Source organism: Nipponia nippon, unplaced genomic scaffold (assembly GCF_047370975.1).
Source record: "Nipponia nippon isolate SJK-2023a ecotype South Korea unplaced genomic scaffold, ASM4737097v1 scaffold_12, whole genome shotgun sequence".
Lineage (NCBI taxonomy): Eukaryota > Metazoa > Chordata > Aves > Pelecaniformes > Threskiornithidae > Nipponia > Nipponia nippon.
Genome location: NW_028262313.1, coordinates 18,022,855 through 18,048,741, shown reverse-complemented (window position 1 = coordinate 18,048,741; position 25,887 = coordinate 18,022,855). Strand labels below are relative to the sequence as shown.

The following is a 25,887-nucleotide window of genomic DNA, read 5'->3' as shown; positions in this document are numbered from 1 at the left end:
AGATCTGCAAATGGTGGTGTGTGCCTTATGAAGGGACTAAGTTTCCTGAAGCTTGCTTGCTTATTCAACTTTAACATCTGGTTTAATAAAAAAAATTACATTTCCTTATGGGTAGTGATTCTGTCTTATTTTTAGAGGCCTCTAACTACATTAATACTACTAAAATGCTGGTTTTCTTTCCGATTTTGATTTATTTGAACAATACATTAAAGTGGAAGAAATGCAACTGAACTTAAGCTCTTTACTTGATTGGAGTCCTTTTTTGCTATGTGTCAAATTAATTTCAGAGTTTTGCGTTAATAATAATAATTAATAATAATCTTAACCTTGACGTTAAGAAGAATATGTTTAGGAATAGAAGAAGACAGAAAGACTATGTTAAATAGTATTTAAAATCTGTATCCTTATTTGTATGTAAATTTAGGTATGTTAATTATTAAGAGATGTTAATTGGATAATCACTGTGCCCATCAAATTTAATAAAGGTTGGAACAAGTTGTTTAAAATTTGTGTAGAAAACCCATACTTAGTAAATGATTAACTTATTAGAAGAGACCGATTAACTTAATATTCAGCTGATATGTAAATGAAAATTAGAGTTGAATTTTCATTTAGATTAAATGTTAAAACCAATTATATATTCAAATTAGTTATTGGAACTGTTTTTGAAGTTATATCCTGGGATCAAAAAAGGCAACACAACTTCATGTAAAGAAAAGTTTGCATTGATGTTGAAGTAGAGCAAGAAAAATAGATTAACTGAATCAGTTGTATAACATCAAAAAAGCTAGGCAGAATGTTCTCTGATTTTTAAATGTAAAACTTTGTGTTTGGAGTTAATTTTTCTACGTCATGGGAACAACTGCAGCTTCAATAAGGATACTTGCTTTCAGTTTTGGTGCCAGTTGAGCAGTTTAAGTATTATAAAAACATAAGTCTCATCTGTGCTATGAAGTGTGAGTACCAGCCATTTCCTGTCAACTCGGAGGACAGGCTACAAAAAAAGTAAAATCTTTTGCAGCGTTAGTGGTATTTAAACTCAGAAAACTTTACCCACTTTTCTTTACCACTGTGAGTTTTAAGGTTGAGTTGACAAGAATATTACCACTTCTAAAAAGATCATCCCACAATTATGTGGTGCAAATTGTAGTTACTACCTCTTTAGTGAACCAACAAAACAAGTGACTGGAACTGACCAAAGAATTCCCTTTCTGGTGTGTGTGCTGGCAAAGTGGGAGGGCTTGTGTTGCTGGTTTCTAGTGAATGCAAAACTTCCTTCAGCTGTTAACAACTGGGTTATCAGTAATTTCATTGTTAATGCAAGAGGATAAGTTTCACTGAGTAGTTGTACTTGTAGAGACTTGCCGAGTCCGTGACCCTTTCTGCTGTGTAACCAGGATTAGCTGTCCTGAACAGCCCTTGCTGGGAGGTAGATGAAGTTGGAAGAATTGTGCAAGTTTATTGCACCTGCGTTGGTTTAGAGTCATTCAGTCATTTTAATTGAATTTATTTGCCACTTGTTTTGCCTCATTGTAATTTCTAGAGCTGCTGAAGAATTAATCTTTCTAGAACATTGCTAGGAAAAAAAGGCAACTGTTTAATATATATTATAGGTAAGAGGCTGAGTAAGTTGTCTGAGTAAGTTGACAAATTTGTATTATAGGAATGTCAGCTTTTTTCCTTAGGAAGTGAGGCAAATTTAATTGTGCTTTTTGCCTCTTTCTCCAATAACCTTTGATCCTAGTTTTAATACAGGGCTTGAGAATTGAATGATGATAATAAAGAACTGAATAAAGAACTTGATTAGGTAGAGAATTCAGACAAGGAGCTTTATGAAAGCCCAGAAGGGGAAATAATGACATGAAGTCCATTGCTCACAGTTAGATGGAAAAGTACCCATTTTCTTGCTGCTTTAACTGTTTCTGGTGAAAGCTAATGCTTGCTGTTACATGCCCCTATTTGAATGTGTTATTTCTTATATGTCTTTGACACTATTTTTGTAGAACTATAAACAATTTGACCTTTTTCTCGGTGAATGTAATCTTTGCACCTTACCTATTTTCAGAAGATTCCTTTAAGTTCAATATGTTTTATCAGCCATCGAACATGTGTATTTAGAAACATGCCCATGAAAGAGAAACTGGGGCAGGGTGGGGAAGGAGGAAATAAAATAGCATTTGTGATCATCTTCTATTGATACATAAAGAGCATAAGGTATATAAAAATGGTTTGAATTCTGAGGAAACAACCCACTTGAAACAGCTCTTATGAAACTGTCAGGATACTTTTTAAATATTATGCATATCAGCAAATGAAATTAAAACTTGCTACTGGTTTGGTAGTCAAACTGCCTTGCAAAACAAATAAATGATCGGTGTTTCATGACACTTTACAGCATTAAAAAAAGAAAGAAAGTACAAATTGGCTTAAGTGTTGTAAAGGATTATTCTTAACAAGTGTTTAAGCCCCACGTTTTGTTGTGCTCTGTTATCAGGATCTAAAGCTTTTGACAACTTTTTCTGTGCAATTTTAAGTAAAATCAATAATTGGAGATTGTTCTAGAAAAGTTAAAGCAAATTATGTGATTAATTTTGATTTCCGTCTGCTGCAGCTCAGTGAAGGTAGATCCTTTCGAGGCAGATGTTTTCAGTATGATATTTCTGAAATACAGAATGATGAGAAGAATAATATTTCAAGACTTTGCATGATGTTGGCTTATAGAGGCTCATAGAGAAGTTTGTGACAATAGAGATGTACTAAAAAAGATTGCAAGTTATGCTGAAACGCTTCTTTTCTGATCCTTTCCTTTTCCTCGTTCCAGTCTGATCGTATGAATTGTTTGAGACCATCTGGAGTGCCTTCATATTTATTTTCATTTTAGTATGAATTCATCATTCTTCAGGCCACCCGAGCCTTTCCTGTAAAAGTTGTTGCTGCTGCTTCTGGTAGCTGGCTGTGTAGATAACACCAGCAGAAACCTCATGGTTCCTCAAGGAGCTTTGGGCAACAGGGACATGAGCACATAGAAATCTTTCTGTTTTGATAGCCAAGATCTGTGATCTGTCACATAACAAAGCTTTTCTTTCAGGGGGACAAAGTGCTTCAGGAACACCACTGATAGTGAATACATTGGGGGAGAAATCTTTCTGTATTCTGCTAATTAAAATTAGGAGTTAGATTTGGAAGGTAATCATTCTTGCATTTAAATGAAAATTTTTAAGTGGATTAAAAATTTTCAGTACATATTTTTGTCTTAAATCTCTCTTGTGAATTGTAGTCTGCTGCTAAGTAGGAGGAAATATTACTGATCACTTGTGAAAATATGAAAGACATGGACCTATTTTGGTAGCTAGTCTAATGAAATTGGTCTTAGGGATTTATTCTAATGAATCACTGTTGTAGATGCTTGTCAGTATCTCTGTCATTTACCGTGTTACAATGCTGTGATTTATATCCTCCCAGCTTTCTATCAGGTCAGGAAGGAATGAGTCCTTTTGCAAAGTGTCTGAAACATAAAGGTGATAATATCTTGGGCAGTAGTTTTTAAAAATATGTTTAGAAAGACAAAAAGACAAGAGGTTAAAAAGCAAGCAGCATGTTGCCTATCAAATATGATGTCATGGGATCAGAACTGAAAGAGTATACCAGAAATATATCCTCACTTTAGTATCTCTAGGTATATTGTTTTTTATATAGAACTTATTGTCATGAATTTCAGCCAAAACCTCTTTATCCACCTCCTGATTCTGATTATTGTTTGGGATACACAGATTAGGACTTTTTGATGGCGTGAACTTGAAAAGTCTTAGGATCAAATATATATCATAGTGTATCTTTTAAAATACCTTTGAGCTTGTTTGGTAACTATCGATACTGGTAGGATTCATGTTATTTATTTTATAACTTGCTATAAGCGTAGATAATTACTGAACAAAATCCAGTTTGGGTTTCATTTTAATTAAAAACTACAAAAATAAACACCTCGTTAGATGTACCACTGATGTCATCTGTAAATGTCACAATTAACAGCTCACATCAGTACAATGGCAGAAAATATTTCATGAACAATAGTACTAATGTGACCTGGCTTTATAGAAATATCTGACTAGTGAAGCTTGATCTCCTGTGGCTCAAACTCACTTAGATATTCCCATGTCCTTCCACAAGGGTCCCTAAGAATTCATCATCTCTCTCCCCTATTGCTCTCCCAGGGACCAAGAGCAAGTTGAGAGCTATGCAGCAGCTCAGTAACAGAAATGGAAAGTATAATTCTTTAGCTTAATCAGAGTGAAGTGTAGCTGTTTGCATTTGTGCTGGTATCAGCACACACACTTGAGAGATTGTTGTACCACTTCTGAAGGAAGAAAAACTGAGAAGCTCAGGTTTAGGAAACTGGTAAATATCAGAGTTCAAGGGTAACTTCACAGGAGATGTGATGCCTCAAGGTGTACACAGCCACGTGTACCTTCAGGCTGATTTTCAGTCCTTGTTAACTGGTGGAACTGGCTTACATTTCCTTTGGTGGGAGGAAGGTTTTTGCAGTGTGCATTTATTGTCAGTGAGTTTGGAATTCACAAATTAAATGATTTGGTAACACAAAGCACTCTCATTTTCAATGTGTTGCTTCACTGAATTTTTTTCAGGCAAAGTATATGGTTTGGGGAAAAATACCTGTGGGCAGGTATGGATTCCTGGAAATACAAGATAGGCAATGAAAACGTACAGAAACTTTAGTCTTACTGGCTGCACAATATTGTTGTTTAATATAAGCTATTTTGCATAAATAACCTTTTGGTTTTTTATGTTCTGATTTAATGTTTTTTATTTTGTAGATGAGTTCAGTGAAAATGTTGCGGTCACGTCTCAACGGGATCCTTTTCAGGCTTATGTTCGAAGAGCACGTAAACAATATCAAACCTGACATTATGGCGGTTACACTAGCTTGTGAAGAGCTGAAGAAGAGTGAAAACTTTAGTAAGCTTTTAGAGCTAGTGCTGTTCCTTGGAAACTACATGAACTCTGGCTCCAGAAACGCACAGTCTCTCGGGTTTAACATCAGTTTTCTTTGCAAGGTAAGATGAAGCGATAAAGCTTGTAAGTGCAAATTCAAGAAATGCATGACACATGAGAAAGTTCCATAAATAGGGAAAAACATTTAATCAGTGTAGTTTACTGGATGCATCTCTGTTTTTAATAACGGATAGACAACTACAGAGTAAACGTTTCTAGGATGGTCCCCTCCTATAGCTATCTTTCTCAGTGCAATGGCGATTTAAGGCAGTTGTTTAATTGTAAGTGTGTTCTGAGTCTTTCTGGAGTATGCAAGTAGAACAGCTTTTCAATCTGAATTTGTTCAACTATCATCTTGTCAGTAGAATATACCTAGAGCTCTGAATACGTTAAATAGCTCTAGCTACTTATCTTTCTTCCCATCTTCTACCCAGGTATCCCTCAAGCACTATCACCGAAATAATTATTTGAGATTAAAGATGAACATTGTTATCCTAGATTTAATTTCAGTTGTGGTGGCAAAATATGGGATGCAACAAGAACTTCAGAATCTCTAGCAGTCAGAATTTAATGTGCAGTGCTTGCTTATTTATATGGTGAAATGTGTGTAAGGTGTTGATCTCAACTTGACCATCTCAGTTTGTCAAGTACCTTCGAAAGTATCTTTAAAATAAAGGGATGCAATATTTGTAAAGAGATATTTTTTTTTTTTTAAAAAAGTTAGCATAAATCTTGCAGAGGAATTTTTCAGGTTTTTTTTTTTGTTTGTTTGGTCTAATCAGAGGATCCAGTTTTCAAATCCCTTTTTTGGGCATCATGAGGAAATCTGATGTGTACCTCAAGGAGATTTACCCTTGGGGGAAAAATAATATTTCAAACACACAGCAAGTCTGATCTGATGTATTTCAGTAGAGAAAGACCCTGCTTGCTGTAATTTAATATAAAGATGTTGCTAACTAATGGTAAAATAAAAACCATCACCTGAGAAATGCTTTCATTTTTTAATAGCTTTTTTAAAGAGAGGCCGATTTGAAGGATTTTTTAAATAAATCTAGTGCTGCATTTTGTTTTCGGTAGTAGTGGAATCTAAAGGGAAATTAATGTTTTAAGTAGAAAACTACTTGTTAATGGGGGGGGAATGATGACTGTGCATGAATGGTACTCTAGCATAGCATAGATTCGAGAAGGTATTCTTGCACTCCAGGTAATAGATTTATGAATTGCTGTCAATGCAAATCCCACAGATGTTGACACAGCTAATGCAGATTGACTAATCCTGCAAATTGTTCTCTACTGAACTGAATAATTGCTGAAGCATAGCTATCTGTGCTTACAGCTAAATTCCATTTAAAATAACTGAGACAAAAATCTATGACTATTTAATTGAGCCTTGCCCTCAGAAACAAAATCTATTTAAATTTTTTTTTGTTTTCAAGATAGATATTTCTGAGGGAAGTGTTCTTCCTCTGCCCCCCACCCCCCTGCCATGAGATTAGAGAAAATACTTCAACATTCTCCCTAATAAAAATATTGACTGTGCTGTTGTACTAGGTATATTTTGTTTTAAGGTGATGTCTAAAAATAAAATAATCTCAAAGACAGTGATGGTTATTGGAGCAAAAAAGAAGGTCTCGCTGAAATCTAGACGTGAAATTGTATCATTAATAGCTCTGCATATTGATTAAACCTTGTGAATTATCACTCATAAGTTCCAAACTCAGAACAAGTCACTTAAATTAATGGAAATGTAGATAAGTTTCTCCGGACAGATTGGCATGTGCATTGTCAGCAATTTAAATCTCTTGTTTATTACTCAAGTTAAAAAATATTTTCTGCTATTTAAAGCTCCGGTTTTCATTGCTTTATGTATTTAATAATGTGCTTTTGCAAGAGTTATTTTTTTTCAAATGGTTTTGTACCTGTACTTATGCTTTAGTATCATACCTAGAGAAGTAACCTTCTACTTTATTGATGTTTAATTCTATAAATAAGAGGTGCTTACACAGTTAGTATTTGCAATGGATTTTTTTTTTTTTTTTAAATTACTGTTAAGAATCCAAATTTATATTTGGGTAATGACTCCTTTTATGCATTGATTATTTTCAACTGATAATTGCATTCGGTTTCTTTGTTTAATAGCTTTCAAATCCTCCCATTTTCCACCCAAAATAGTAAGATGGCTTTATTGGACTTGTGTTATTAACTAAGAGTACAGTCTGACAGGCCTTTGTTAATTGTTGTGAATAGTGCAAAATATTAAACTATATCAGGTGGCAGTATCTTTTATAAGCACCAGGTTTAATATGGGGTTTTTTTAAGCGACTTTAGAATGAGGAGAAGAATTTCTTACCAGTTTTAAACATTACTTGCCTAAGTAAGAACTGCTTCAATAGCAGTTTTTAAAAAAGACCATTTGGCTTAATGTTTTAAAACGTTGGTCATTTCTTTGTCTTTTTTTTTTTTTTTTTTACTTTTTTTTGGTGATTCTCACTGTAAGATACTTGATGGGACAAAGTAAGATATAAGTTAAATAACAGTATTATCCTCTGAATATTGTTATTCTGGAAGGACTTCAGCTGTTATGTGAACAGAATTTGTAATATATCTAGCTGACTTGACTCATATGTTAGTTTTTAGCTGTTCTTTACTACATTATTGATGACAAGGATTTAAGTCTCAGAAGAAATAACCAGAAAACATATTAGGATAAGGGGAATCAAACCAGTGGATATTTGATCAATGATTTTTAAAGGCTTGGTTTTTGGAAGTTTTTTAGTTTGTGGCTTTGTTTTTTTTTCTTTTTTAGACCAGTGACTTAAACTCTCTTTAATGTCAGTGGACTGTCTGCCCATTATAAGAGAACTTTTATTTTGGGTTTGGTTGTTTTTTGTTTTGTTTTTTTTTTTTTGAGCCAGCTGTCAGCAAGGTACAACACACATCTATGGGTACACATTTCACACATTTCTATGTGCAGAATACACATAGAAAGCAGAGCTGTTTTAATGATGAGGTATCCCAACGTGATGAATTCACTTTTCAATAAAACCTGATTTTCGTATTGATTTTTTTTGTCGTCCTTGAACAATCTTAAAATTAATTGTCTGTTTAGTAGATGTAGTACTTACGTTATGTGATCTGAAAAAAGAAAAGAACAAAGGCAGGTATTGATCTGGCATAAATGTTTGCTTTTGTAACAGAAATGTTCTTAAAATGGAGCCGGTCGTTTTGTACACAGAAATCTGTTATTGTGTAACAACTTTTATTAAAACATGATAAAGAAGAGAAAGCATGAATTCAAACCTGTCTGGTCGTAGCTAAAAAGCTAATGCCTCTATAGTAATTGCAAATCCTTAAAAACAGATTATCTTTCTGCATGTTATATTGCAGTGTATGATCTTATTGAAGAAAGAAATGATTTGTAAACAACCTTTGGCAGAAGACAGAGAACTTAATTTTGTTCAAATAAGAGATAGACATTAGAATTCATGCGCTGTATCAAGGCTGGCAAGCAGTAGCAGCTACTCTGATGTATGCACTAGAGCATTCATGATTGCCTAAGTGTTAAGTGCTCTGTGAAAATATAAATATGTCAGAAAAAGTAGTAAAGTTCAGAGAGGCTCCTGTAGTAATTCACTAAAGGTAAATCTTTTTACCAGTTCTTGCATTTGATTAATGTGTACTAATGATCCAACTGCGATTCTGAACCCCTATTGCAGCAGTTACTATCTCTTACCAAGGGCAGGAGAACCCTCACAGTTCTATAAAGTTATGCTAGACAGAAATGTAATTGAAAGAAAAGAGCTTTGCTTTAGGCATATGTACGGTACAACTTCTGTTCTTTCTGTGGTGAATTAGTGTAAAGACAAACAGCAAGCAGCCCTGTGTTTTAATAAAGCTTTTGTAGTATTCTAGCTAGATCAATGTGTATTTTATGTAATAAGTAATATATGTTACTTCTTGTTCATAGTGCAAATAGCACACGACAAGCTGTTTATCCAGTTTGAGTATTACTGACTAGTGTACATTTATTAGTTGTCTACCAGACCCTTTTCTGGTTAAGGTGGGAAAGATTTCTGGGATATGAAAAGTCATATAATCTCATAAAAATCAATAGAAAGCTTTTTTAATGGCTATAATAATCGCACTACCACTCTAGCGGTAGTTAAAACATACATTTTTCCTTACGTTGGTTGTCGCTTTTAACTCTCACACCTGAAAACTTAATCCAAAAGTACCTGTAAAAGGAAAAAAAAAATAAATCTGGAAGTGGGTTACGGTACGATTTTCATGTTTTAAATGCTTTTTTAGATACTACACGTAAAGGAGATTTTTGTTATATTGATGTTATTTCTGAGCTACAGACCTAAACATCGTACTCTGTATATTACTTGAGTAATATAATGGGTGTGCTGGGAGTATTATGTTCTGTGTATATCAGTCTTTAATCCTTTCCCAAGCAATGAATCTGATAGTATTGACCACTCAAACTGATGCTTCAGCATTCAGCGGGAAGCTCCTTTCTGAAGCCTACGCTGATCTACTGATTTATTTTTTTTTTTTTTTAGCTAAATGTGTTATTCCCAAATTCTGTCTCTCAGATAAAGGCCATAGAATCAAAACCTATATTTGAAAATTTTAACACTGCAGTGTTATTGTCGTCTTTAAAAATAAATAAATTTGGAAAACTTTAAGTCGGTGGCATGCATTGTTAATGTTTTGCAAATGCCATATATACAAACACTGCTCTGTAAAAGCTTTTATGTTCCAGTGTGTTAACACTACTAAAGACGTAGAAGTAAAGCAATTATTTGTATTCCAAATGGTGAATTCCGTTACTGTTGGTGAGGTTTGTTGGTTTACCAAGTCTCAGGGAACCAGAACATTTGAAAGGCAGGGATTTTTAGGATTCACAAACTTGTGTTCCAGTACGTATATTTATTAGGCAGGAAGCAAATTCCTTTTTTTAATCTGTTTTGTTTGGTTTTCGTTTTTGTTGAACATACCTAGGTCAATAGCAAGGAAATTCTGGCTGCTTCTAAAGATATAACCCTTTGTACGGTCCGCCTTTTCCTTTGCAAAGGGGATATCTCTTGCACTGGCCTATGTCCGTATGTGCCTACAGTCGTGAGGCTGGAACTCTTCATAGGACTAAGAAATGGATGTCGTTTTTCCTTTTTTGCTCCTATACGAACCCATAATATCCCTTGGAATTTAGAACCCATAGAATTATTTCATTGAAGTATGTGTTTCTGATGCAGTTATCTGTTAAGATGTATTTAAGAGCCACCATATTTAAAAAAAAAGTTCTAATCGCTATTTATTGTAAATCTCAGCTGCAGTTATCATCTGTGAAAGTAATGAGTAAAAGTGCATGGAATGAAAAGAAGGGGAAAAAATTGCTTTTTCTTTTTTCTCATGTTTTGTTCTTAACATGTTAACCTAAATAAGACATTTCTTTAGTTGAAAAGACATTGACTAAACGTCAGCTGCCTGAGGTTTTTTGTAAATAGTAGTCGTCTTATCAGAAACTAGCTACTTAGTCTTGATTTTCTGTTTATTAGCCTTTTAATGTAACAAGGCCGTAAGCGTATTTTGTTTTTAAGTCTAGCATCTTAAACTTGGTCTTTTCCAGAGCCCTTGCTTATAAAAGGACAATTTAGCTTTATGCTGAAGAGCAATAATAGTATTGTAAAGTTGATTTTGTACTTAACACGGTGATATTGTGATGTGCTTCATGCAAAGTCCTGCACTTGGGACAGGCTGCTGCAGAGGTGGTGTCTTGAGAGCGGGAAGCAACCCTGCAGAAAACCTGGAGTCTGTCCTAGTGGAAAAAGATGAGTCCGTAGTGTGCCCTGGCAGCAATGAAGGCTGGCAGCATCCCGGGCTTCATGCTAGGGGCATAGTCAGGAGGGTAGTGACTTTTTTTGCTCTTAACTCAGAATTTGCTGGGTTGCATATGGAGCATGGTATTCAGTATTCTGTACAAAAAAATCTTTTTTGTTGATAAACTTGAGTGGAGGACCATCAAGGCGGTCAGGGGCTGGAGCCCCTGATTGAGGAAAGGCTGATAGAACTGGGCTTGTCCAGACCAGAGAAACCAAGGTTTGTGGTGGGACCTGTAGCAACCTTCCCATACCAAATAGGTTACTGTAAAGGTGGAGCCAAGCTTTTTAGCAAAGTGTACAGCAAAAGAATGAGAGACAGGGATCATAAACTAGAACTAGGGACACTTTAACTAGATATGAGAAGAACAAAATTCGCTTTCTTAAAAGATGACTTTTAATTCAAAATACCCAAAGTTGTCTTTTCTATAAAGTAAAAAATGTTAAATTCTACCCAAGAATAAAAAGAGAGGAGACAAAAAATTTACCCTGAATACAAATATACTGTATATATGTAAAGATACAGCCATGCTGTTGTTACCATTCTGGTTCCTATCTTTCATTTCTATTTTTCATAGAATCATGGAATGGTTTGGGTTGTAAGGGACCTTAAAGATCATCTGGTTCCAACCCCCCTGCCATGGGCAGGGACACCTTTCACTAGACCAGGTTGCTCAAAGCCCCCTCCAGCCGGGCCTTGAACACTGCCAGGGATGGGGCACCCACAGCTTCTCTGGGGAACCTGTGCCAGTGCCTCACCAGCCTTATTATATTTAAATAATACCTGCTAAACTACATGCAAGAAACACCTGTCTTCCTTAACTTCTCGTTATATTAGTAGGCTTAGAGCTTGATTTTTAAAGTATGTATATTGATTCTAAAGATCAGAGCTAAATGTTATTCGTTGTGTCTCTTAGCTATTGAAAATACGGATGAAGGTAGCTGAGACGTGTTTCTTGATGGGGCCAGAGAAGTGAAGTTGACACAGTTGTTTAGGATCTGAATGACTGTTTACTACAGGTTTCAAACAATTCAGCAGGTGCTCATATTAACTCTTGTTAATATGATGTTACTGTTGGTGACAGAACATGTTTCAGTTGTAATCTAAAGGCAAAATAATTTTGTCCATTTAGAAAAAAAAATGCTTTATCCACTTGACGATGTCAGAGATCAAAGACCGCAAATCCCACAGTTCTTGTTCACAAACAAATTGAAATGCAATTTCTTTTTGCCATGCAGATGTTTAGCCACTAAATCTATGATTTTTTTTTTTTCAAGTTGGAAAAACTTCTGTGTATGTAACACATTAAAACCTTTTAAATGCATACCATTACTGAGCATTGTTTAGTCTTTAATCACCGAATCGGTATGAATTAAATTGCATTCATAATTGCCTAAATACCTTATATTTTTAAAAGCCTGTTTTTCGACTGCACTCATTTATTCTTAACAGGGTAATCCTTAAAGCTGAAAGGCCTCTATTAAATTGAACATCAATGGCAAGCCTGTCATAAGGATTATAGAATTAGAACTTCTAGTGATTTAGAGAATGAGAAAACAAATAGGAGATTTTACACACACGTTTATGTATTCTTCTTAAATAAATCCTTGATTTCATTTGTTGTGTGTGTTGTAGCTTACTTCTGCATAAGAACTGTACTAGATGAGTTAGTAAAATGTGGTTAAAAAAATCTTTACAGATGTACTTGTAATACTAATTCTCTGTAAAAAGTGAAGTACGCTCATCTCAGACTCTTGCATACACCTGTTGTCTCCATTGCCTTTGCCAGTAAGGGGTAATCTCTACTTCCACTAAATCTTCAATCAACTCATACAGTCATTCGTTATGTCTGCATAAAAATGGAGAAGCTACATTTGGACTTAAATTCATTTTCTCGTTCTCTTAAGTTCATCATGTTCCTTTGCATATACACATGCACTCTGCCGTGGGATTTAGTCACAGGTATCTATGTTTACTTTGCCACTAGCCCTGTATTTTAACAATTATTTCAGAATTTTTTTTTTTTTTAAATAATAAACTGATTCCAGCAGTTAATGAATTTAGGTTAATGAAGAGCAGAGGGTCTTATCACCTTCAAGAAGACTAGTTTATTTCAGACCACTAAAAATTGCCTCTGCAGTTGAGAGGATAGAAAAAATATGCAATTACCTGTTTCTTCACACTGTGCACAATTTCCCTGCAGCTTTTCATAAATAAAACTGGACATACTAAATTTCCTTTACTGGCAGTGAGGATTACCTTTGCTTTTCTATTGCCATTTTGTATTCCAGTAAGGTGGGGTGCATTTATTTCACATGTTTGTATGGAAGTTGTCTGAAAGTCTTTAGAATAAACCAGCATGCTTTAGATTTTGCTTCGATAAAATATTGTGGAGTTACAACAAGGAGTTTCTGTAACTTGACTGGTAAAAGAGCAAATTCTGACTTTTAGCATGCTGTCCAGTTATGCAGCATTTCAAAGGGATTCCTTTAGGAATCTGGCGGTGGGAGGCATTGAAGGAATGAACTAATTTCTGTTCTGTTTAATCTCTCTTCATAGCGAGCATTCTGAACTGGCGTTGCTAAAATCTAGAACTTTTTGGACTGTCTTTGGGTTTTGTTCTCAGCATAATTAATTGTTCTTTAAAAAATACAGCATAGGGATAGATTCCCTTTGTAGTCTTAAATTATAAAGAATTGCAGAAATTTCATTTTTTAAATAATTTGTTTTATTTGCAGGCAACCAGTGTAGGTAACTTTTTTCTAATGAGTTTGCATCTACAATATTCACTTTATTTAAACATTTTATGAAAAAAAGTGATATTTTTTTCTTTTTGTTTTCTCCTGTGTTCCCTTTTTAGATTCGAGATACTAAATCAACAGATCAGAAAACAACCCTATTGCATTTTCTGGCAGAAGTCTGTGAGGAGAATTACCGGGACATCTTAAAATTTCCAGATGAATTGCAGCATGTTGAGAGTGCAAGTAAAGGTAAGCAAATAGATAAACACCTAAAGGTAATAGCTGTTTGCTTTGACATTAAATACTTCCAACATTCCATTTTAGATTGTAGGATTATGTAACCTCTAAGCATTGGTAATCCACATGGATTTTGCTTTTCTGGTATTTATTGATCCGAGAAAAAGTGAGGAGAGGAAAAACAGTAGTAAAGTAACTTTTCTTTTTCTGAAGTAGGTTGTGGAAATCATACAGCATATTTCAGTGAAGTGCTTACAAAATCACATATCAGAAGTTGTGTAAGCAGCATAATGATGATGTCGAGTTTACCATTAAGCCTTTGAAGTCTTGTTGCTTGAGAGTGAATGCTCGTGTGTGCGCATGCGTATGTGCACAGTATGTTTCTCATTTTAACCCTTGATTGAACACCTGAATGGAGAATAACAAATACGCTTTCTAAAGTTCCCAGACTGTATATGAAATATATAGTTTAATTATACTGTACAGTCAATGATTAATACTGATTTTATTCTTGGTCAGTCAGCAGTATAGCCTGGTGAATCTGGTAGAAAACTTAATTCATTTGTTGTTGGATTTTTTTTTTTTTTAATGTGAAATACGCTGTGCTGCTTAGCACCCTTGTTGCTTAGCTATGGAAGCAAAGGCTATGTGATAGGGGTTGATGAAGAGAACGCAAACTGTTTTATTTTGACTGGGCATTACTGATTCATCAGAAGATAAATACTTGGGGGATCACAAGAATATGAAGAGAAAGAGAGGGGAAGAGAAGTTGGATACACATTTCCACTAGCTCTATCCAGGTTTTCTCTCGCAAATTTTTGTCTCTCCCCCTTGCCCCCCCCCCCGTGTTATCAGTCAGTGTCTGTTAGCTGTTAGATACTTTTTTTAATTAGGCCATCATTTTCTTTCAGTTTGTGATCTTCTATCTTAAACTTCGGTCTAATGAGAGCAGAACTCTTGTTTCCCCAAGGACTTAGAGAATAGTTCATCAATCAACCTAACTCTGCTATTGTTTCATCTCTGACTTATTCACAAATTTATGTGATTCTTTGTCATACAATTTTTTTGCTCTTTCTTAAACTTCACGAGTACCTTTCCATGGTTTTTTTTCTGCATATAAACTAAATTTTACTTGTATTAATTAAATGTCTCCATGCTTTACTTTCGTCTTTGCTGATGAATATTTCATTGGCATGAATGCCTATTGACAAAATGGAACTGATCTGTCTTGATCGCGTTGAGGATGGTATTGTGTTTTAAGGCAGTATAGAGACTGAAGAGATAACTTGTGCATTGCCATCTTGAATGTACCATATATATACACACACATATCTATAAAAGTAAAGGTGCATGCTTAAACAATGTACAGCTGGCTACTTATATCTGAGCACTACTACAAAGATTTTTTACAAATACTATTAATTTTTCTGTTGACAGTCAATGTTGTTTGTTCCTGGCCTCTGTTATGGAGTCAGGTAACTTCCTAAAACTGGTTTGTTTTTTTTTTTTTTTTTTCTCTTTTCTTCTTCCCCCCCCCCCCCCAGTGTTACACAGCAAGGGTCACTGGTCTGGCTAATGTGTTCACAAGGACCCACGATAGAGTAGTATAGTGATTAGTAAAATAGCAGTTTGTCATCTTATCTAAATTCCAGAAATGTTTTCTACTACTTGATAATTCTTTTCTGGAGGTGATTTTTTTAAGTTTAGTCTTTTTCTTCCTGCATCTCTTGTTAAATTCTTTACAAAGCCTTATGTTTACTAGGCACATTTGATGATCTTTTATTAATTTTCTCCTGTGGCTAACACTTTACCTTGCAGCTTTGAGATTTTTATAGTTTGATTCAAAGCCTCTGATGTTCTGTAAGTTGGCTTGAGGAATTAAACCAAAAGGGTTAGTAAAGTTTAGTTAATCTATAGCATCCAAAAGAGAGAAAGCATATCAATGAGAGCAAAGTCACTAATAATCCTGTTGCTTAGAATTTATACGAAAAAGGTTTTATTGCAGTTAAATTTGTTTCATTCTGTAAGTTAAAAGCTCATTAAGTTTCCTATGAACAGCGCTGACTTCTTATCAGAAGCATAAATTACTGTTCATTTTTAATGACCGAAACTTCCCTTTCAGCCCTTCTTTGCTCTCTGTAACAAAGCAGATTTTTGGCAGAATAAATGAGATTTGTGCAACTTGCTTCAACTGTTCCCCATGGTACTTTTTCTGTTTTGTTTAATTGTAATGTTCATCTGCTCTGTCATGTGTGGTCATTTTTTCTGTGTAGGTAGTTAACATGCTTGGTGTGGAAGAGAAGGTTTTCACTTTCTATTTATTGTTTGGTGTTTTATAAGCCAGTGGTTTCAGGGATGGACAGTTAGGTTTATTTCTCCTGTAGGAGGCTTCTTTTGGAACAAATCGGCTACAGATATTAGGGCCTTGACATCACTTAGTTATACATAAAACAGAAGTAAATCTACCAGCAAATGTTATCTCTGTATGAATTTTAAGTAAGGAAATATGAGCAAAACAGGTGACAGTCTGATTACTTGAGATGTATGCTTCTTACCTTTTAGGCAGAAGGCAGCCTTGTAGTTTGAACTATACATAAAATTCCAAGTACAAGACTTGCCATGTTCCACTTCTTTTAAATCTTGGGTACATTTTCTCAGTTCCATGTAAATAAAAAGAAAGTCTTGTTTTGCTTTAATTTTCATGTAAGAATAAAGAACCAGCATCCGAACAATGGATGTATGTGTTTTGGTTGGTGGTTTGGTTGGTGGGGTTTTTTGTTGTTTTTTGGTTTTGTTGTTTTTGGGTTTTTTTTAAACAAAGAGCAGATAAAGCATAGAACTGGATTTTAATATGAAAAGGTCAATGGGATTAGATGAACTGCCCATGCATGTACTAAAATCTTCAATAATCTGATTTTCAGTATAATAAAATATTTGATCTTTTTAAAGATAGAAGATCAACCTAGAGGTTTATGAAAAGTAAAATTAAATTAGGAAACAGTTCTAATTTGGAAGGTATAAGCAAAGGTCAAACTGATTAACTATCAAGAGATTATTGGAAAAGCATTCCTTCTTACTTGAAGCAGATTGTATGAAAGGAAAACCAATTAAAAAAAAATCACAAGATTGTGACAAACTGGATTCCTTGATGGAAGTGATATTCGCTTACCTTCCCCCAGGCTGCAGTGTTTTCCTCTTCTTCCCCTATAGTTGAAACTATGCAAAGCCTTTATTCATATTTCTACCTTGTTCACTTTACTTGTTATTCCAGTTGCTGCTTTTCATGGTATTTGCTCATACCATTTTATAATCTGTGGTTTTTATTAAACACCTGACAAATTTCCATCCCTTTCTGCAGGTTCAGTCAGACAAAACTTCAACACAAAAACAAGAGGTACCTTACTAAAGTCAGATCACAAGTTTGGGATTTCTAGACAAAATCATATTGTAAAATGTATAATTTGGAATTCCTTAGAAAAGATACATATTTTTTTAACATGAAACTCCTCTGATTGTCAACCATCCCAGAAATCATAAAAAGAAATGCGTAACACATAAAATTAAGAGGAGGAACCTTAGCCATGTATTTTATAACAACAACTTAATTTCCAAATTTTAAAAGAGCAACAGTTATAAATCACAGTTCATGGTTTAAACATTGTGCCTGTATTTAAAATAAAACATGACCATATCTTTATCCGTTGAACGTTGTGTCCGGCTCCTCCTGAGTTTAACAGTTCTTGGCATACTTACATTACCTGCTTGCTTTGTCTGCCAAGAGCGGGAGTTACTAGGCTGTGTAGAGTCATATGAAGTTTTGTGAGCTTGTGTGTCCCAGTGGTGTTTACTTCAGAAACAAGTGGATATAGAATGCTGTTGTCTGTAGTCGGCCATTGGCCATTCTATATGTTCTCCTGACATGTTGGACAAAGTAAAGTGTTACCTTGTATGTATAGACAGAGTATGGGTTTTGGAGTTAGCTGAGCAGTTATGTAGGACTCCCAAGAACAGCTAAGCTCCAGGTGAAGGGCTGAGCTCAACTGTGAATGCAGTATAGATAATAAAGTCTCTTTCAGAAATAATGAGGGTGTTTTCCAGTGCTTAACATACAGAATTCTGTGCCTGATAGAAAAGTATAGCACTTAATAATTCTTTTAAAGTATTGTTAAAAGAAACACAGAGCATTCTGACTAAAAGCAAGTGAAAGATGCCTTGGGGGAGGTAAATTATGTCTGTGTCGTAGACTAGAAAGTACTAATGACAGGAGCACAGATTTCTCACTCACGTTGACATAAAAAATTTATTTCTTTAATTTGCAAGCATATGGTTCTGACGGTTGAGGCATGTCTCTAGAAAGGCCATTAGCAGTCAGGAGCACTGCGGAATGCGAATATGTATATACTTAATATATTATTACAAATACTGTAAGAAAATATTAATTTTTAAATTCTGTAGAGGTACTTCACTGTGATTTAATGCCATAATTTTAGAGTGGGGAAAATATTTTAAAACATTCTGTGCCACTGTTGCTTTAAAGTATAGCAATTGAAAACATACTCATAAGTAGTAGCCATTTTTCTGTCAAACAAAAGTTTTATAGTTCGTTGCAGTAGAAGAAACCGTGTTTTTACAAAGAGATCTGCAGTGTTTTCCACCTTGCGCAGTTTAAATTGCTGAAACAGATTTTGCCCAATCTGGCACATTAGTGGATATAAAATAGACAATGCCTTCTGGTGTGAGAAATTTAATGCCTGCATCTGTGACTTTTCTCTCCATAATAGAATCTGAAGTTGGCATTTTGCATCATAATCAAAAGTCAACCTTACACTGTATAGTGACTTCTATCATTCTTTTCATTCACACAAACTGCAATATTGAAATGTCAGAAACTCTCTCAATGTGTTTTTCTGAATGTAGTAAATACACAGTTAGATACATCAGATACTAAAAGTCTTTTTTCTCTAGGAACACTCCTATATTTGCATATAGCATCGCCATATTGATGGTAGCTTATGCATCATCTCATTAAAAGTTTTTCGGCAGACGTGCTCTCCTTCATTGACAAGCGTCAGTGAGGAAGACGGGGAAGCAAAAACTTCACAGATAGTTTTTGTGTTGTAGTTCCAATTTCTGAAAGAGATCCTGTTGGGGACTCTGTAGGATTCTGGATTGGTTTACACTCCGCAAAATTGCATACTAAATTTTCCTAGTCTGTGGAGATTTTGAGGATTTATTTAGTTGCTGTCTTCTAATGTGTAATAAATGGTATGCAAAATTGTGGTAGTTCTGAATTTTGAAGCTATAATTTGGATTCTACATTGAACAAAGTTATTTTGTATGGCATGCATCTTAAGGATCCACTTCTCTCCCTGAAGTGTCAATATCAAGGGCAAAAGTAAAGAATGGTTCAAATGACTCTCATGGGCTGTTGCTTATTAAAGAAATTAAAGCATGTAAGAATTTCTGACTGTAGTTAAACCAATTCAGATTTGAAGACTGCTTTAAATGACTTCTCAAATTATGTGATCCATTTAGAATTCCTTAATACCAGCTGCTAGAGAGAGGTGGAAGCTATGAAACAGCACCTACTTTTTTTTTTTTTTCTTTTTTTCTTTCCCTCCTTATCTGGTCTTGAATTTGCACTTTCATTGATGTAAGAAAGGCTGTTATACCTCTGGAAGCATGGCTTGCACTTCAGTTTATTGGAAAGACCAAACTTCTGTTACAAGTTGAGAGCTTGAAGGGAGGTCTGTTGGATGAAGTTGCTCAACACCTTCTCTAGTAAGTTTTTAGTAACAACAGAGAGGTTGTGTTACAAAAGCTTTGCTCCTCCTCTTTCTTTGTCTTCCTTACTTCTGAGATTTTTGCACACGTGCACCACTGAATATACTGTGCCACGGATGCTTCACAGTGAATGACAGCATGTGTATATCAGTTTCATACACAAACCAAGTAAAGTTGGACTATGGAGAAATAGCGACAGTGCAAAATACAGGCTTTTGAAATAACCACAGCAGAATTTAATGTGTTCGGTTAACGCTTCCAGATCTGGATGCAATGAATAGAACACAAAAGTCCAGTCGCTTCTTTCCCTGGCCTCACTTGCAATTTGCCTTATACCTTTGGCACAAAGTTTTGCTTCAGTATGCTCATTTAATAGATACATTTTGTAATTATAAGCTCTGTTTTCAACATTAACTCAGCTTTTGAAATCTTGAAAGACATTTGTAATTAAATTAACATCAAAGTGAAGTGAGTTTCAGGAGTGCTCTGGAGGAGATACCCATATTGCCAGGAGGATGCTGGTGAACACAATGCTGTTCTCACTGATCACCTCTAATACTTCTGGTTATGTTTCTGAAATTGGGACATCTGTTTTCTAAAAGATTTTTATTTGTAATATGAAAAGTCAGTTCACATTCAACTAATAAAGCTTATATTCAACAATGTACTCTTGTTTACAGTTTACTAAGTGAGGTAAACCTGAAAAGTGAGGTGAAAAGGCTGGCGTTGACAAGAGAGTTCAGAGAAAGCAGGAGGTTGGTGCACACAGAATTTATGCGGGTCACAAAAATAAGCGTAACACTTGTCAGGCTTCAACCAGAAGGAATCTTATGGGCTCAGAGAGTTTTTTCTTTTTCAGAAAACTGGTCTTTTGCTGCCAATTAATTTCACTTTAAGAAGTAAACAATTTTGAGTCAGTAATGAGTTGGGTAATGTGACCTGTCCAAAGCAAGGAAGAGATTTCATGTTCTGATATGTCACTTAGGAGATCAATGACTTCGTGCTGTACTGTGCTTTGGAAAGGAGTTTTAACAACTGGTTCATGTCAATAGTGATAGCGGTAATGCATTTTGGGCTCCTAATGCACTGTTTGTCATTCATAGTTGATTCTTAATGTCTCAGTAAGTTGTGTTATGTGAATCAGAATTACTCTTTTATTCTTAAAACATGTACATAGGCACATAATTGCTGGAACTGAGACAACCAGATTCATTCCCTAAACCAGAGTACAGTTCTGTACATATGATGATATTAAACATAAGCTACCCAGAAATTTCTCTTTTTGTTCTGTGAATATATTGAGTGTTTCAGGATTATGAGCACTGTTTGTAATTTCCTCAGCTCCAGAGGAGAGAAGGCATGCTGCGTATGACGTTTCTGATTTTAGGCCTAACAGGCAATGTTGTTCCCCCCCCACCCCCCACTATCTCACTTGTCAAGGCAAGCTTGTTAATGGCATTTGCACTTCAGCGCGTGTAATATTTAAATTAAATTTCCTCACTTTAGATGGCTGTTATTGTTATTCTGAGAAACTGAAAATCTGTTCATAGTTTGTACCCGAATTTTGTTTTTTATAACTTTTTAGCTTGTGTGGTATAGTTTTTTCCAGATGCATGTTTAAAATCTGTCATACTTTTCTTTAATTGTATCAGATATAGCTGTTTTCTTTCTGTGATAAAACATATGAAGATGTCACATACATTTGTAAACATTTGTATTGTGATGATTTTAGGTCTTGATCACAGTTGAGATTGTGACCCTTTTTTGTCTGGGGGCATGCTTTTTTCCCCCCTTCCAGTAGGGATTGATAAGTCTCCTTCCTTTCTCTCTGTAGATGGAGAACAATATTGCAGTCTAGAGCTTCTACACATACATGCCTCATTAAACATCATCTCAGACTGAAAGATAATTAGTGTCTTAGACTGAATCTCTCATTAAACTCTAAAGCCAAGAGCTACTTGGGGCTGGACTTGTTACAAGGTGCCCTTATCTTAAAATTGTGGTTCACCTCTGCTTGCAAATGGACAGGACAATAGAATCCATGCACAACTGCTTTATCTTTGGTTAACTCAGATAATCAGTTTACTGTAGAAGTCTGAAATGACAAAGCATAGCTGTGTCATTGCCTTCCTTCACCATTCTGTATCAATGTTGTGGTAAGGCAACTAAAATGCAGACATCCTGCTGGTGACTGAAATCTTAGCATGCAAATTAGAAGTATAAATGCACATCTATGTGTGAAATGTATCCGTTAAAAATTCTATTTTAAAGCTTTTTCAAATTACATGTTTTCATTTACAGTACATTGTGACAATATATAAACAAAACATTACCATTTGGGCAGAGTTGGTGTTTGTCCTAAACTTTAAAAGGTTCAGGGAAAAATCTGTGGAAGATTTACAGGAAAAAAGTGTATTATGCATGATGTATTGACTGTTAAGCATAAGTAGTCTGTGTCAGAAAGCCTACCTTTTTTTTGGAAGAAGAGGATGGTGATGTGCCCTAGCTAGTTAGGATACTCTCTAGTTTCTTCCCTTTCATCCCAAGGTGTTTAAACCTCCACCCCTAAGCATTTCTAACATTTCTTTTGTGCTTAGGAACTTAATAATAATTGCTTTTGCTGTATTTGGGGTTCTGCTTTGAAATTCGGACACCGTGGGCCTAAAAATGTAGTTTTAAATACTACTTTATTTCTGCCTAAGTTCCGTTAAAAACACATGATGTTTATCTGGAAAGAGGAGTGTTTGCTTGTTGTCAGTAGTAGGCTTGGTTGGCTGTAATCTTAAGAGTTTGTTTGATCCCACCTGTCTTGGCTGTTCATCTAGTCTCTTCTTCAGAACTTGTAATGATTAAGTTCGGTGTCCTTCCTGGGAAAAATATTTCAATGCAGAGTTATTTTTACTGTTGAATTTGTTCTAGGTCTATCATATTAGCATGTAGTGAAGACCTGATTTCTGATAAAGGAAATAATGCATGTGGTATCTACAATTTTTTTTTTTCCCCTCTAGTATTGAGGAGGAAATATGACCGAAGCCAAATCTGTATCATGCTTTTCCGAGTCCTTCTTCTAATGCTGGATTTACCTTTTTAGCACAATGGTTTATCTGTATATCAAAGTGCGACAACATGATTGATCATAGTTTGTGTCCTGTAGAGAATATAGCTGCGTTAAGAAAGATTTCTAGTATGAATAGTGACTTGTTAATTACTTGAGAAATAACATGTTCAAGGGAGCCGTACCGCTTCCAAGTCTGGAAGCTGTTCAGCCATGGAGCTTCAAGCATGACTTGTTTTGTGTGATACAAGCATGCTGTGGTATGTATCACAGATAGAGGTGTGTATATATGTGGGTGTGTGTGTTTGTATACACACATATAAAGGTATGTACATATCCATACATGCCTGTGAGATACACGTATCATGGTACACCTGTATCACACAAAAAATACATATATAAACGTATACATGTGTATACCTGTGAGATATTTATCACAGTATATGTACATATATACACACACATATGTAATATACAGGCATATTCTGAGATACACGTGTGCGTGCACACACACACACTGTGGTACTCAGAATCCTCAGGTAGGCTGTAACAGCACTGTTAACCTAACGTGAGCAGAACATTTATTCTCTTAATAAATATAAACTTACTTACTGGTATGAATTGAGTAATCAATGATTGTAATTCCTGCAGATCATGTACTTGCTCACCCATTTCCCCTCAAACGGTTTTTCAGACTTTTTTGAAAGACTACTTCCACCTGCCCTCAGGCAATAAGAAATAAATAATCATTAGTGTGCTCAGAATGCAGTTATGGTACAAACACTGTCTAGACTTACAAATCCACTAGTTCATTTGCTTCATACAGACTTGCCTTTGCTTACTGAAGTCATTTATATCATTGGCTCTCTACAGTTTTTACTAAACGTGGACATGGCCATGCCCGTTTGGCATCGTGGTCAGAGACCCTTTGCATTTATTATGCAAGAGACACTGCACCTAATCAAAATGTATCATTCCACCCCTTGTTATAGGGGATGACTAGTCTGACACAATCTTATTTTGGAAAGGATTAGTTTATCCTTTGGTACTATTACTGTATTACTGTAAATATAAAATGCTTAGATTGACTGTGGGGACTAGCTAGCATCTGACATTAACATGGGATTAACTGCTTGGAGCATTTTTCTAGGACTAAAGTGGTCTACCAGACATTCACTAAGCCTTCCTTAGTGTGCAGTCTGTGCAACTGCTTTCTCCAAAATAAGTGGATGAGATTTTTTTTTTTTTTTTCTACAGAGGAGGAATTAATACAGGGAAAATAGTAAAGTGAAGAAAAAAGTTATCACCTTTCATGTCAAAATGACATTGTGCTTTCTCTTCTTCACAGATTTCTATTATAAATAAATAATAATAAACAAAATAATCTTTTAGTCAGTCTTAGATTTAATGATGTGTGATTAACTGAGCTTCATTCAGTATTTGTGCAGAGAGAATATTGATAAATCTAGGTGCTTATATTAGTCTTTCACTGAAATGAAAAAGAATCTGACAATATATTAGTATGCAGAACTTCATATTCACCTTGTTTGTATTAATCCTATATGTTAATGGTAATTCTGTGTGATAATGCTTTAGTTAGTTGACATATACATGTTTAATTTCTGGCATTGAATTTTTCCTCCATCTCATAAATCCATTTATTACAGTGGTTTGAGGTATATATGTTAAAGATGCTGTATTTCTTTCCACCTTAGAGTTGCAGCAGCTCTCTGCAAGCCACTCTTTTCTTATTGCTAAATAAGGGGCCAGGGTGATACAGCTTGGCACAGATTGAGAAATCTTGCTGCCTTTTTTCCTCTCTTTGGCCCTGCAGATGGGTCTGTGTATAGGTTTTGGGGTTTATGTGTGTTTTGGACTCGAGGTATAAGAACATACTAAGTGCCCTCTTGGGCCGGAGCAGCGGTCCACGTAGCCTGATGCTCTGTCCAGTGCTGGCAGCGAGATCTGGTATTTAGGGAGACCGTGGCAGTGCTGGCAGTCTGTGCCCCCCACCATCCGCACATGTTCTCAGAGACGCGTTATGCGTTACATCCCCGCGTATTCCTTTGGATATCTGTTTATGGATCTGTTGTATATGAATCTAAATAATCCTTTTCTAAATGTGTTTATGCCATCTGCCTCCACTCTTTCCTGTGTCAGCAAATTTGACTTTCTTTTGACTTCTCAAGCTTTCCCGTTTCTTAAATGCTGACCTTTCCACTATAGATGGGGGTCTTAATTATCCTGTAAAGCTGTGAGGGAGGTGAGGTGGATTGTTTATTGCTGTTGATTTATTTTACTTTTGAAATGTGGCATATATTTTATCTTTGCTGCTAATACAGGGAAATGTCCAGGCTTCTTGCAGACTGCTTCCTTTTTTTGGGACCGCTCGTTGTAGAGTCTGTGTGGGTTATGGAGGGTTTCTTCTGGTTGTTGATGGTGGTTTGTTTTTTTTTTTTTTTTCCCCTTTGTCCTGTTTTTTAGTATTCATCTCATTGTTCCTATCTTGAAATCAGATATCTGTGTACTGGATTTAGTTGGTTGCTCTCTCTTGCTGCAACATTAAATGGAATAGTAATGTAATTACTGCTACAGAGAGGCTTTCCCAGTAATGGTTCTTGAACAGTGCTTGTGTGCCACTGGAGACCAAATGCTACATTTCATGTAGATTTTTAGACTAGTTGTACTAGGATGCTTAATTTTCATGTGGAATGATGGGGAAATTGCAGGTGAACAAGCCTTTGTCTTGCGATCACCAGCTTTGAGGAGTATAGTGATAGACACAGTCATCTTTGTGCATTTATGGAGTGGTTTCAAAGAAATGACATTTTGTCTCAAGGAAAGTTTATGCTTTCATAAATTAAAACCTTGCAAGACTTTTAAGAAATTCACGTGATTTTCCCTGAAAGAGTAAAAGGTATTCATGTTGCCTCCTCTTCACGTTACTTAAGTAGTAAATCTCTAATAAAACGGTTGGTGGGAGGAAATGGAGATATTTTATTGTAGTCTATATATATGTTTCCTGCTATGTAGTCTTTTTAAGCTTGACTTGCAGAACAACAGCTTCATAAATTGCTTGAACAGAAACTTGTACATTTGCCTGGGCTAGGCAAAAAAAAGTGAATAAAAATGAATATTCTACAGTGCTTTTTGATAATTCAGTGTGAATATAGAAGT

General features: G+C 35.4%; 1 protein-coding gene across 5 annotated transcripts in view; it reads left to right on the top strand.

Annotated features, from left to right (window-relative positions):
• The window catches only part of DIAPH2 (diaphanous related formin 2), a 255,821-nt gene that overhangs the window by 98,346 nt on the left and 131,588 nt on the right, over positions 1-25,887 (top strand). For all 5 annotated transcript variants that reach the window (XR_015702702.1, XM_087749096.1, XM_087749098.1 and 2 more), the window contains exons 22-23: positions 4,833-5,072; positions 13,754-13,883. Coding sequence is in view for 4 of the 5 variants with exons in the window: in XM_087749096.1 (XP_087605222.1) it covers positions 4,833-5,072; positions 13,754-13,883 (370 nt within the window). In the remaining variant the exon portion in view is untranslated. The remainder of the gene's footprint in view (positions 1-4,832; positions 5,073-13,753; positions 13,884-25,887) is intronic.